General features: G+C 32.6%; 1 protein-coding gene across 5 annotated transcripts in view; it reads left to right on the top strand.

The window, feature by feature from the left end:
* Positions 1-5,739, top strand: part of LOC143052383 (cilia- and flagella-associated protein 337-like) — a 49,009-nt gene extending 43,270 nt beyond the window's left edge. For all 5 annotated transcript variants that reach the window (XM_076225389.1, XM_076225390.1, XM_076225391.1 and 2 more), the window contains 2 exons: positions 133-242; positions 2,896-5,739. In XM_076225389.1, coding sequence (XP_076081504.1) covers positions 133-242; positions 2,896-3,090 — 305 coding nt within the window. In that variant the 3' untranslated portion in view covers positions 3,091-5,739. The remainder of the gene's footprint in view (positions 1-132; positions 243-2,895) is intronic.
* Positions 5,740-14,428: the final 8,689 nt, after the last annotated feature.

A 14,428-nucleotide genomic window follows, 5' to 3' on the forward strand; every position in this document is an offset into this window, starting at 1 on the left:
TACAAAACAATTCCATCACAGAAAAAAAATATGTCAATATTTGACAAATTCCCTAAACATGCAAATGTTAAAAGAACCATGATTAAGTTATGTTAAGGAAACAAAAATTAATAATTTTTTCTATGTTTTTAGCTCTACAACAGCCTATTCCTGAGAAGGAGATTTTCCCTAAGTACATCCTTGACTTTGAAGCCAAGATGAAAAGTTACCATAAAATGCAGTTAGAACAACAAAACCAGCCTGTAAGTAAATCACTAGGTATCAGAAAACTAGTGACCCGAATTGATACAACAATAATGGTATGATCAGTGTTTAAGCCAGGATTTTGAGGGCTTTAGTCACTTTTGCGCGCTATTAAAATCCACCTTATTTTGTGTAAAAGCAATGGACCAATGATGTATATTACTAGCTTCATCTTTTGACTTTGTCAGATTTTAAGGGATTGAGGCACCAGCATGAGTGGCAGTTATTGTATGATTTGACTGTATTGGCCATTATAATGAAAGATTCTGACATGGAATCCAGAAATTTAGTTCTCAATTTCTCTTCAGTTTGTTCACTCCATAATCATTATCCTTATAAAAGGTCTAAATCCATATTTGGAAATCATTTCTATCAAGTTGGAAATGTATAAAATCCTTTTTGGAACTATTATAATGACTGAAAGGAGGTTGTAAACAAATCAACAATAGATCACATTTACTACTTTCAGTTTTAAAATGAAACGAAAACGGGAAGTGACACATGGATAATAAATTCAAAATGAGTCCAGATTCATCAGAAAATTATCATTTTTCGATTTAAATTCCTTTAGTAAGAGATATATATTTGTCTCTCTCGTTTAATTGATTCTAAATGATTTCGTATTTTACGTTATGTCTATAAATAGTCAAAGGAATACTTTCACGCATGCGTAGAACACAATACAAGAAGCACCTGTTTAACTCATGAAAGTTTTGAATAAACACATTAAAGTTCTTTATTATACCCCACGCAACGAAGTTGCGGAGGGTATAATGTTTTTGACCCGTCCGTCAGTCCGTCAGTCATGTTTCTTGTCATCGCAACTCCTCTCAAACCACACAACAGAATTTCACGAAACCTTTTCAGATGAAAAGGAAATACTATGTAGTTGTGAATATCGACAGGAAATTGCGATTCAATTTTTTTTACAAGAGTTACGCCCCTTTGAACTTATTTGCTTAATGTACTACCGCAACAGTTTGTCATCGCAACTCCTCTGAAACTACACAACAGAATTTCACGAAACCTTTTTAGATAATAAGGACATACTATGTAGATGTGCATATCGACAGGAAATTACGATTCAATTTTTTTTCTAGGAGTTACCCCTTTTTGAACTTATTTACTTTATTGTACTACTGCAACAGTTTGTCATCGCAACTCCTCTGAAACTACACAACAGAATTTCATGAAACCTTTTAAGATAATAAGGACATACTATGTAGATGTGCATATCAACAGGAAATTACGATTCAATTTATTTTCTAGGAGTTACATCTCTTTGAACTTATTTGCTTTAAGGTACTACTTCAACAGTTTGTCATCTCAACTCCTCTGAAACCACACAACAGAATTTCATGAACATTTGTAGATAATAAGGACATACTATGTAGATGTGCATATCAACAGTAAATTACGATTCAATTTTTTTTTCTAGGAGTTATGCCCCTTTGAACTTATTTGCTTCAATATACTTCTGCAACAGTTTGTCATCTCAACTCCTCTGAAACCACACAACAGAATTTCATGAAATTTTGTAGATAATAAGGACATACTATGTTGATGTGCATATTGACAGGAAATTATTATTCAATATTTTTTCTTATACAATTTTTTTTTCTTACACTTATTTAATTTCTCCAATGACAATGTGGGGACGTGGGGTATGTGAGCGTGCTCACTAAGGTTCTTTAATTTTAAATGGCAATTGCCGAAAGTTTTTAATGAAAATTCAAATCAAATATGACGAAAATGCCTTCGAATTACGAATCTACGACAAACGAACTTCAGATTGTGATCGTTTAAGAAATGTTGAAATTCAAATGTGAACTGTCCGGGTGGTTACATTTTTTATTAAATGACGAAACTATACTCCTGGTTGTTGAAATGCCGACTGACTGATCTTCCTGGGGAAATAATTATGATGGTCATTCTATTATGGGGTTTATTAATAATTAACGAATTAGTGACCCATCCGATGGCGATATTCGGATTAGTTGTAATCACAACTTGTAACACCTGTTGAAAATGTTAATTACCTCGAGGTCATAAACTTGTCAAAAACATGAAGACAGGTAGATTTATAGTTTTTATTGCAAAATTTTTTTTACACTTTCAAAATTAAAGTGACGAAATTGATTTGAAATACTTTTGTCAATGAGAAAACCCTTTCGTAAAATACAAAAATGGCCAGCGCTAGCAAAATCACTGGGTATGATCAAAGACAATGTCAGTGGCAGATCCAGAAATTTTTAATAAGGGGGAGACCAGTTCCAGTCATGTTTCAGTCATTCCCTAAATAATCAACCCATAAAATGGGGGGACTTGAAAACATTCTAAATCCGCCTCTAAATGTACAAATAAAAAAAAGAGACTTGTACAGTTTTCACCATAAACTTTTTAATCTACAGGCCCACAGCTCAATATTGGAAAATGTTTAGCTAGATTCTGTTGACCTATAGAGTTGATTTTGACAGTCTCAAAAGGAATTTTGCAGGGCCTAAAGTTATGGACAAAGACTACTAATAGCAGGGGTATCATTATTGAGCAGTAGATCACAATTAAACTTTTTAAAATATTTTCTACATTACATTTTAAAACAGTCTTCATTTTTTGACTGCTTGATTTTTTATTTATTTTATTTTCTTGTAGATTAACATCAGAAATAAATTAGCAGGAAGTTTGGCCAGTGGATTAACAAAGTCTAGTTTACAGAATATAGGACAAATGATTGGACAAAATACTTCTGTTTCTACTAAATCACGTTCTGTTAAAAACATGAAAATGAGCCGGGGAGTTTCTAGGCGAACATCTGTTGTCTCAAGTGTTGATGCTTCAGTCATGTGATCTGTAAATGTAATTTTGATTGGACAAAATAATTCTGCGTCAGTAAACTTCAATATCTTGAACAACTAAAATTGAGCTATGGCATTTCACAACAAATATCTATTGCACCTCTGATATGTGATTTGTCTCTTTGTTTTTGATTGGATGAACCACTTCAGTTTTTGTAACACTCATTTTCATTGGAAAATTTGTTTGTTCAAGGAATCATTAAATTAGGGGATTCTGTTATGAGTGTAAAAAAAATGTTATAAATTCAATTTTATTAAAGACTTTAAAATATAGGATTGCATTGTCTTATGAACTTTACAAATGCAAAATTTCCCTTGACCACCTTGCAAGGCATAAACAAGTAGGTTGTTCAGTAAACATTTTTTTCTAAAGTCCAGTGGTCAGTCAGTATGACAAGTTGAATTTGGTTAATTTATGAAGACAATATTTGACCTTCAATATTGATACAAAGGGAAATAACTCAACCATTTGCTCCATGGATTTATTTTTACATACTTGAATCGCATAGGAATTTTTTCTTAAAAAAAAAATTATCAGGTTTAAAGTATTAACGCATTGCGAAAAGAAATATTTCATCAATGAAATTAAAGTCAGATCTTCTCATGAATATCCTTTTTATATTAGATACAAATTTTCTTAAGTCTGATAAAAAAAGATTAGTAGGTAATATGTTTCAACTGAGTCACTACACAGGTGTCAAAAGGCGTCATTATGGAGTCCAGGTTGTGGCATCAAAATTAAAAGCGTCATTATTGAGGAAAGGGTTAACCCATATAACGTCTATAATAAACAAAATATGAATAATGTAAATAAAAAGTAATAAACTGTACAAAGACTCTTTCTCAAGTTTTAAACTTAAAACTGCCATATTTATGTTTACTGTGGATTCATTATTATTCGTTGGATACCAATTTTTCGTGGGTACGGGATAACCACACATTCAAATGTCCAATAAAAACATATTTTTAGAGGTAATTTCCTAATGCATGTAGAAGAAGACTTTGGTAAGCTTGCCTGCTTTGTTTGTATATTGTACAATTATAATTGGTTCAATGTTCAATCAAATTTAAATATAATTTTTACGATTTAACTATGTCTTTATATATTGTTTGAAGATGTCAATCTTAATTACAAAGCTTGGTAAACGTTTATATATAAATACAAACAAAGTAAGCAAGCCAACCAAAGTTTTCCTCTACAAGCATTATGAAATTAGCTCTAATAGACTTTGTAAACAGAGATTTTCAAAACCACAAAATCAAATATCCACGCAAATTGATACCTACGAAAAAAAATGAATCCTCAGTAATTGGACTGTGATATTAAATATATTCTGTTATTTGCATGAATCAATGCTAAATTATTGTGATAATAAATAGTATATTTGTATGTAATATTCTTGTTTATTTTTTTTTAAACAACCTATATGTCTATTGTGATAGTGATAAAACCTCAGTGTTTATTTTTTTATTGAAAAAATATTTATTTGATATTTAAATCTGTTTACTTGTTATATGTCTGGTTTAAACTTGTGGAACAAAAAAAGAAATTTTTGTGAGATTTTTTTCCTGTTTTATGAAAGTATTTGTACTATATTGAAAATTATGACATCTTTTAAAATAAATCAATAGCAGAGTTTTGATAACTCAAATCTTTTCATTCCAGCTAATACAAGTTATTTTTTTTTTATAATTCTACAAATTGTTATAAAAACATACAAAGTCATACTGAATTTACTCTTATCATGATTTCATCATTATTTGTAATCTAACCTGTAATATTTAATTAAAATCAATTCAAATAACTTTATAATAAAATTATATTACCTTATAAAATCACAAAGTAATCATAATTTTATAAATTTATCTTATGCAGGAATTATCATAACTCAAAACTTGCAATAATGTTTCCAATAAAATCAGTATTATTTATGGTTTAGTGTAGATTTCAGTATATTGAACAGGAAATGCACAGTTTTTAAGTGCTATTTTAATTGTCTAGAATTGCAATATTTTCCAGATGCATTTATATGTTATTTATGTCGTCTAACTTCTGGTAATGTCGCTTTCCTAGTGTGATGCTTCCAGTTTCATTTACAATTGTTTCAAAATCACGAAATAGTAGATAAATTTAGGATGGTAGCTTTTTGTCTGGACTAGAAATTAGTTCTTGAAGTCCAAACATTAAGAGTTTTTTTTATTTTAACTACGACTTAACAAAAAAGTAATAATTACAAAAGATTTCTTATCAATTCTCATCGTTTTGACCAGAAATTGGTTTCGACATATTCATTTATGTTTTAAAATTAAGATTTGAGTTGTTGAAATTAACTTTAGGTAGAAACTTCTTCATTGGCCAGAAGATGATTTCCTGACGACCATTTTTAATACAAAAAGAGAACTGAAATATTTCATTTTCATACATATTATTGGTTGTTCAATTTTTATAACAACTTTACATAAGTTTTGAATCATTCTCAATTTTTTAAGCAAAAGAATATTTTTAAAGAGCAATTTAATATTCAGGTTTATAATGTTTGATGTTAAATTTAATATTCAGGTCAGAATGTTTGATGTTAAATTTAATATGTTTTGTATTTTTATCTGTTTGTCTAATTTTAATAAAATGTTACAAAGCTGATACTTCAATGTTAATTTTTAAACAGCTAAATGTGTTGTTGATGTTGCTAGATAACAGAGTATTAAAGAGGGGGGTCAGAGGGGTCCTGATCCTGAAATCCCGGGCTTAAAAACATGAAATCCTGAGGTCCCTAATTTAAAAAAAAATAAATCCTGACATCCCGAAATTTGAAAAAAGAAATCCCGGATTTCAAAAGGGTCAATCCCGAATCCTGAGCTTTAAAACACCCGATCATGACGTCCTGAAAAAGGTCCTGCCCCCTTTCATTAAAGTGTGAGAATGAAACAACACTTCACCAATTTGTCCAAAGCTCTTTTCTGGAAATAACTTCATTAATGCTCATCTCTAATGAAAGTTGACAGCCAATGATTTTAAGTGCCTAAACACATGAAGCAAACAAGTCATTATAAATTTCATGCATCCAAAGGGCTATTCTGTGTTTACCTTCATCAGAAATGCTTGAAGCTGAATATTTAAAAGCCAAAACAGCTGAAGAGCTTTTTGAGCGAAAAGGACATAAAATATTGGCCAAATTAAAAAAAAAACTTTTCCTGAGGTATTTGAGACGTAAATTTCTTGATAATTACCAAATTACTGAGCTGATGGTACCCTCTGGGACTTGTAGTCAACTAGCAGCGGTGTCTGAGAGCTATAAGACTGAGAGAGACCTAAAAACTAAAAAAACAACAGCAAAATCCAACAAAAGTACTGTGAAAATTTGAAAGCCAATGATGTGTCAGTACCTAAATATGTACTGTCCAGAGTAAAAGAGGGAAGAAAGATACCAAAGAGACAGTCAAACTCATAAATGGAAAATAAACTGACAACGCCATGGCTAAAAATGAAAAAGACAAACAGACAAACAATAGTTCACAGAAAACTAAAGAATAAGCAACACGAACCCAAACAAAAACGAGGGGTGATCTCAGGTGTTCCGGAAGGTTAAGCAGATCCTGCTCCACATGTGGCGTGTTGCTCATGTTATAACAAATCGGGTAAATAGTCTTTAATTCGGTAGGTCAGAGTAATATGACCAAAGGGACCTAAAATGTATAAAAACCCTGTGGAATTGTTTCAAGAAAAATAACTTGAGTATCTAGTTAATTGATAAGTGACTATCTTTCCATCAGTAATTTATTTGAAATATTTGCCACTGGATGTTAAAGGAACAACTATCAGTAATTCAAATTTAGTGTCAATCAAGAAAATTAACTTTACCATTGAATGATCATGGTGATAGGAAAAGTACTATTTTTTAAACTCCTATTCATTGAGATATAAGCCTAAACAAAGACGTGAAAGATTTTGTATATGAAACTTGTAGCATAGTAAAATTGAGAATGGAAATGGGGAATGTGCCAAAGAGACAACAACCCGACCATAGAAATAAACAACAGCAGAAGGTCACCAACAGGTCTTTAATGTAGCGAAAAATTCCCGAAACCGGAGGCGTCCTTCAGCTGGCCCCTAAACAAATATATACTAGTTCAGTGATAATGAATGCCATACTAATTTCCAAATTGTACACAAGAAACTAAAATTAAAATAATATAAGACTAACAAAGGCCAGAGGCTCCTGACTTGAGACAGGCGCAAAAATGCGGCAGGGTTAAACATGTTTGTGAGATCTCAACCCTCCCCCTATACCTCTAGCCAATGTAGAAAATTAAACGCATAACAATACGCACATTAAAATTCAGTTCAAGAGAAATCAGAGTCTGATGTCAGAAGATGTAACCAAAGAAAATAAACAAAATGACAATAATACATAAATAACAACAGACTACTAGCAGTTAACTGACATGCCAGCTCCAGACTTCAATTAAACTGACTGAAAGATTATGATTTCATCATATGAACATCAGGCACAATTCTTCCCGTTAGGGGTTTAGTATCATACCATCATAACATATATGAGAAGAACATAACCCGTGTCATGCCAACAACTGGTTTTTGTCGAGCCTGCAACTTTTGTTGCAGAAAGCTCGACATAAGGATAGTGATCCGGCGGCGGCGTTAGCTCACTTCTTAAAAGCTTTATATTTTAGAAGGTGGAAGACCTGGATGCTTCATACTTTGTATATAGATGCTTCATGTTACGAAGTTTCCGTCAGTCACATGTCCAATGTCCTTGACCTCATTTTCATGGTTCAGTGACCACTTGAAAAAAAAAGTTCAAATATTTTGTAATGTTGAATTCTCTCTTATAAGTAATAGGATAACTATATTTGATATGTGCGTACCTTGCAAGGTCCTCGTGTCTGTCAGACAGTTTTCACTTGACCTCGACCTCATTTCATGGATCAGTGAACAAGGTTAAGTTTTGGTGGTCAAGTCCATATCTCAGATACTATAAGCAATAGGGCTAGTATATTCGGTGTATGGAAGGACTGTAAGGTGTACATGTTCAACTGGCAGGTGTCATCTGACCTTGACCTCATTTTCATGGTTCAGTGGTTATAGTTAAATTTTTGTGTTTTGGTCTGTTTTTCTCATATCATATGCAATAGGTCTACTATATTTGTTGTATGGAATGATTGTTAAGTGTACATGTCTAGCGGGCAGATGTCATGTGACCTTGACCTCATTTTCATGGTTCAGTGGTCAAAGTTAAGTTTTTGAGTTTTGGTCTTTTTATCTAATGTTATATGCCATAGGTCAACTATATTTGGTGTATGGAAATATTTTATGATCTTTATGTCAGTCGAGCAGGTTTTATTTAACCGTGACCTCATTTTCACGGTTCATTGCACAGTGTTAAGTTTTTGTGTTTTGGTCTATTTTTCTTAAACTATAAGTAATGTGTCAACTATATATGTTGTATAGAAGCATTGTTAGCTGTACCTGTCTGCCTGGCATGGTTCATCTGACCTGGACCTCTTTTTCAAGGTTCATTGGTCTTTGTTTAGTTAACTTGGTTAATGTTAAGTTTATGTGACATTTGTAATAAAGCTTAGCTTTATACTTAGGACTATCAACATGAATCAATATTAACGCCAAAATATGCAATCTTTAATGACCTGACAACAGAATCGTAACTATATCCCTTCTTAATAAGTCTATTCAAAGGTTTTGTTAGTTTTTGAGGTGAATACTGACACCTTTGTGCTTTATAAAGAATATTTCCATAAAAAATTGGATGTGAAATACCTGAACGTATAAGGAGCCTGCATGTTGAGCTATATTTACGAATGATGTCCTTATACCAATGATAAAATTTAGTAAATGTTTTGACAAGTTTGTGATATCGAAAACCCTGGTGTAATAATTTTTCAGTAATACATAAATTTCTCTCGTTAAAATCTAAAACATTGTTACATACACAAGCGAATCGTACAAGTTGAGATATATAAACACCGTAAGATGGTGACAAGGGAACGTTACCATCTAAAAATGGATAATTAACGATAGGAAATGAAAAATCATCTCTTTTATCATAAATTATAGTATTCAGCTTTCCGTTAGTGATATAGATATCAAGATCGAGGAAAGGGCAGTGGTCATTGTTAGTATTAGCTTTATTTAAAGTAAGTTCAACAGGATAAATTTCTTTAATATACATACTGAAGTCGTCATTATTGAGAGCCAAAATATCATCCAAATATCTAAAAGTATTATTAAATTTGTTTATCAGATGTTGTTTCGATGGGTCTTTGCTTATTTTTGTCATAAATTGTAACTCATAGCAATACAAAAACAGGTCCGCAATAAGTGGTGCACAGTTAGTCCCCATTGGAATTCCGATAATCTGACGATATACGGAATCCCCAAAGCGAACAAAAATGTTATCTAGTAAAATTTCAAGGGCATATATAGTATCAAAGCATGTCCAATTGACATAGTTTTTTTGTTTATTGCTACTAAAAAATGACCTAAAAGAGTTTGAACATATATATTCACATTCTGATTTTTTAAATGCCCATTTAATTAGGTGTGTGAATTTTTTCTTAATGAGAATGTGAGGCAATGTGGTATACAGGGTAAAAAAATCAAAACTTTGAACAGATTCAAAATCACCAATATAAGCATGCAATTTATCAAGTACTTCCAACGAGTTCTTGACACTCCAAAAGTAATTAATTCCACTATTTTCGAAGGCCTTATTTGAACAATTTATTATCAGGTTTTTAATGGTACCAAGTGTGCTGGTAAGAAGAATAGACATTTTAGTAGTTGAACAATGGCTTGAAGACGAAATAAATCTATATTTGTAAGGTGTTTTGTGTTGCTTCGGAAGCCAATACATAGTTGGGACTTTCATTGTATTTGGCTCTGCTTGTAAAGCGGTAGCTAAAAGTTTATGTTTGTTACAGATGTCGTTTTCTGAAAATGGAGTCAGTTGGAATGTTGGAATGTTGGTGAATTGGTGATTTCTTTTTTCAGAACCTCAATGTAAAATTTACGTCAAACAATAATAATATTATTAGCAGCTTTATCTGCCGGGACAAAAACAAATTTATTGGCTAGTTCTTTTAGTTTATGTTTGATACGAGAAATAGGTTTATTGTGGTTATTGTTAATAGTAAAATGTTCTTTGAAATGTTGAATACGTATATCAACTATCTTCATTACTGAATTAAAAAAAAGAGTCCAAAGTTTTTTTGTCAGCTTTTTCCCGTTTTATCCATTTCATACAGTAAGTATGGAGTGAGTCGTGGATGATATTACGACACTCATTCCAATTGATAGTTGACGGGGGACGATATTTAGGTCCTTTACTGAGGAATGATTTTAACTCTCGGTCTTGAACGATGTTAAGATCTCCTGTTATAACATGGGAAACGGGTCCATAAATATATTCGGAGGTACTACAATTACATGAAGTAGGTGTATTTTCACTGATATTAACATCTTTACACAATTGACTATAATTAAACACAAATTTCCGGGTGGATTTCTTGTAAATGTAACAAATAAGAGGTAGCTCAGTATTGTCAAAATATCCAGGAATTTGTTCTTTAACAGAATGGTCGTTAAATACACCAGCAATATTTACAAAATCAAAACCTTTATTGACATAATTTATTTTAATAAAATCTTCAGGGCGATCAATTTTGGGAAATAGTTTAGAATAACAATATGCCATAATAATTTGAACAATTTCATACTTAGGACTGCTATATGAAATTGTGTTGCAATCCTCCAAAATTTTATTTAACTTATTAACCGGTAATGAACAGAGTTTTGTTAACAGATAATGTCTGCCGTTGTTTTTTGAAATAAATAGTGTCTGAATTGGTTTGGGAGAGTTTAATTTCTTTACTTTTCTTATTGTTAGGTCATATTTCTCTATTCTTTAATTTTGTGGCACTGTATTCCATAAACATACCATAAGCTCCATTCTTTATTCTTGTTGCCCATTTTTCACTTTTTTTTGTTATTCTATTCTGTAAACCCCATCTAGACCCCCAGATCTAAAATGTCATCAGAAGGGAATTTGCTTTTTTAAACGTTAAGTGAAAAGTTGATTTACCAAAACAAAAATCCTATGCATATTGTGTTGCAATTATATTCAAATTTTCAGCTCAACATTTGCGAGTTTGGCAGACAATGGATATATTTTTTTTTTATTTTTTAGAAAGTTCAAGGCTGTAATCATTTGAAAAATAGGTCAATTGGAACGAAATTTGCACCATTATCTATGGATACAACTATGAACAAGCAAATCTCATAAATATTTAGATATTCAGTTAATACCTCGATCTTAAAATGTTGTGTTGTTTGTGAATGTTTATCCGGCTGGCCCCGTTATTACCGGTGACCTCAACATTGTTAATAACACTTCCCTACGAAACGTCTGTTATCGAAAGGTCCAAAATATCGTGAGCCGAAATCCATCAATTGGAAATGCAACTTTTAAATTTTGATAGATTTAGTCGAGGATTATGCCAGGCAATGAGCTATATAAGCGTGAAAAGGAAGACGTAGACACTCTTTCCGAACGGATTAAGGCAGTGGGGTCGTTGATACAAATCAGAATTAAGAAACTGAATGGGTCTATCAATGCCCATGCTATGTCAATCTTTAAAGACTCTAATGTTGCAAAACACTTGTCCTACCTTCATGACAAATATGTTGTTGTCCCCGCAGATAAAGCCCCAAACAACATCGTGTTTGTGTGTAAAACTCATTACATTAACTGCTTGATAAACGAATTAGGTATTGACAATTCACTTGGAAAACCAACATATACCCTCACGACACTTACCAAAGAGGAAGTCCTGGATAATCATATATAGGTCTGTTCTATGTTCCTTTGGAATTTCAACTGGAACTTCCATCACTGTATTGGATACCTAAACTGCATAAGTGTCCTTACAAACAACGGTATTTTGCTGGGTCTTCCAAGTGCTCCACGAAACCTCTTTCTAAATTATTAACATCTATTTTATCGGCAATCAAAGACGGGCTTCAAAGTTATTGTGAAACTGCCTATTCTAGAGGTGGCGTGAATTAGATGTGTATACTTAAAAATTCCAAAGATCTTTTAGAGTACATACAATCTAACTCTCTTTCACTTTGTACTAGTATTCAAACATTTGACTTTTCTACACTTTATACAAGTATTCCACATTCCAAACTAAAAGACAAATTGAAAGAGTTGGTATTGCTTTGTTTCATAAAAAGGAATGGCCAACGAAGATACAAGTATCTTGTCTTAGGAAGGGATAAATCCTACTTTGTAAAGGATCACTCTGATTCAAACAAAAAATTCTCTGAAACTGACATTATCAAGATGCTTGATTTCTTGACTGACAACATATTTGTTACGTTCGGAGGACATGTTTTTCAACAGACTATCGGCATTCTAATTGCAACGAATTGTGCCCCTCTTCTTGTCGACTTGTTTCTTTATTATTATGAGGTTGACTTCATACAGGAACTTCTTAGGAAGAAAGAAGTTAGCAATATCCTTTAACTCTACTTTCCGCTATATAGATGATGTTCTTTCACTTTATAATAATTCAAAATTTGGTGACTATGTCGAACGCATCTATCCCATTGAACTAGAGATAAAGGATACAACATATACAGTTAAGTCGGCCTCATATCTTGACTTAAATCTAGAAATTGACAATGAGGGTCGATTGAAAACAAAACTTTACGACAAAAGAGATGATTTCAGCTTTCCAATTGTGAACTGTCCATTTCTAAGTAGCAACATTCCAGCAGCATCTGCATACTGTGTATATATCTCCCAATTGATACGATATTCCCGTGCTTGCATTTCCTATCATGATTTTCTTGATAGAGGGTTGTTGCTCACAAGCAAGCTATCAAATCAAGAGTTCCAAATGGCGAAGTTGAAATCATCTCTTCGTAAATTTTACGGACACCATCACGAGTTGGTTGACCGTTATGGAATAACCGTTTCACAAATGATATCGGATATGTTCCTTACTTCGTAACTACAATCCCCTTCCCTTTCATAAATGTGACCTACCGAATTAGACTATTTACCGGATTTGTTATCTCATAAGCAACACGACGGGTGCCACATGTGGAGCAGGATCTACTTACCCTTCCGGAGCACCTGAGATCACCCCTAGTTTTTGATGGGGTTCGTGTTGTTTATTCTTTAGTTTTCTATGTTGTGTCGTGTGTACTATTGTTTGTCTGTTTGTCCTTTTCATTTTTAGCCATGGCGTTGTCAGTTTATTTTCGATTTATGAGTTTGACTGTCCCTCTGGTATCTTTCGCCCCTCTTTTATTCATTAATGTTGACTGAATACATGCTTGCCAACTTTTTAATTATCCATTGCGGGATTTTGAGCACAAGAGGACCAAATAATTGCTTGATCGTTGGTTACTTAACGTCCAGTGGCAAATATTTCTTGCATATTCAGAACGATCTAATGCATACCTATACATGTCATTAGTGTACTTAATTAGAACATCTATGAGTATGAATGAGGACACATGCGTATAAATCATTATTTTGTGCCCCTTTTAATGTTTTATTAAAAGTATTTACTCTGCATATTTGAGTTTCATACATGTGAAGCCAATTAAGCAGGACCGTTGACAGGTCTGTTACTGGTCTTATTAGTTTAGCTATAATAATCAGCATGACAATACTGAGTTTGTATAATTGTGAACCTTATTTGTTGCAAGGTATGTTTGACTCTGGTCTAAATTGAGTGTTAACCCTGTTTGATGCCAGGTCTGTTTGACTCTGGTCTAAATTGAGTGTTAACCCGGTTTGATGCCAGGTCTGTTTGACTCTGGTCTAAATTGAGTGTTAACCCTGTTTGATGCCAGGACAATTTCAGCACTTGGAACTCTTTTCAAATAGCTTCCTTGTGAGCAGCTTGAATATCGTGTCAATTGAGAGATATATATAATATGTATGCAGTGGCTGCTTGAATGTTTCTACATAGAATAGAAAGCCAAAATCACTTATATTGACCCTATTTGTCATTTTTTAGTTGTAAGTCAAGATTATAGGCAGACTTAACTGTTTGCATTGTGTAATATTCTTTATATCTAGTTTAATGTGATAGAAGCATTCATTAGTCACCAAATTTTGAATTATTTAATGAGAGAACATCATCTATCTAGCGGAAAATAAAGCACTATTTTCTTTTTAAAAAGCTCCTGTATGAAGTCAGCCTATATAAATAAAGGAACCAGGCGGTAAAAAGATGAGCACATTTATTTCCCATTGAAATGCCGATAGTGTTTTGGA

This window comes from Mytilus galloprovincialis, chromosome 11 (genome assembly GCF_965363235.1).
Source record: "Mytilus galloprovincialis chromosome 11, xbMytGall1.hap1.1, whole genome shotgun sequence".
NCBI classification, from domain to species: domain Eukaryota; kingdom Metazoa; phylum Mollusca; class Bivalvia; order Mytilida; family Mytilidae; genus Mytilus; species Mytilus galloprovincialis.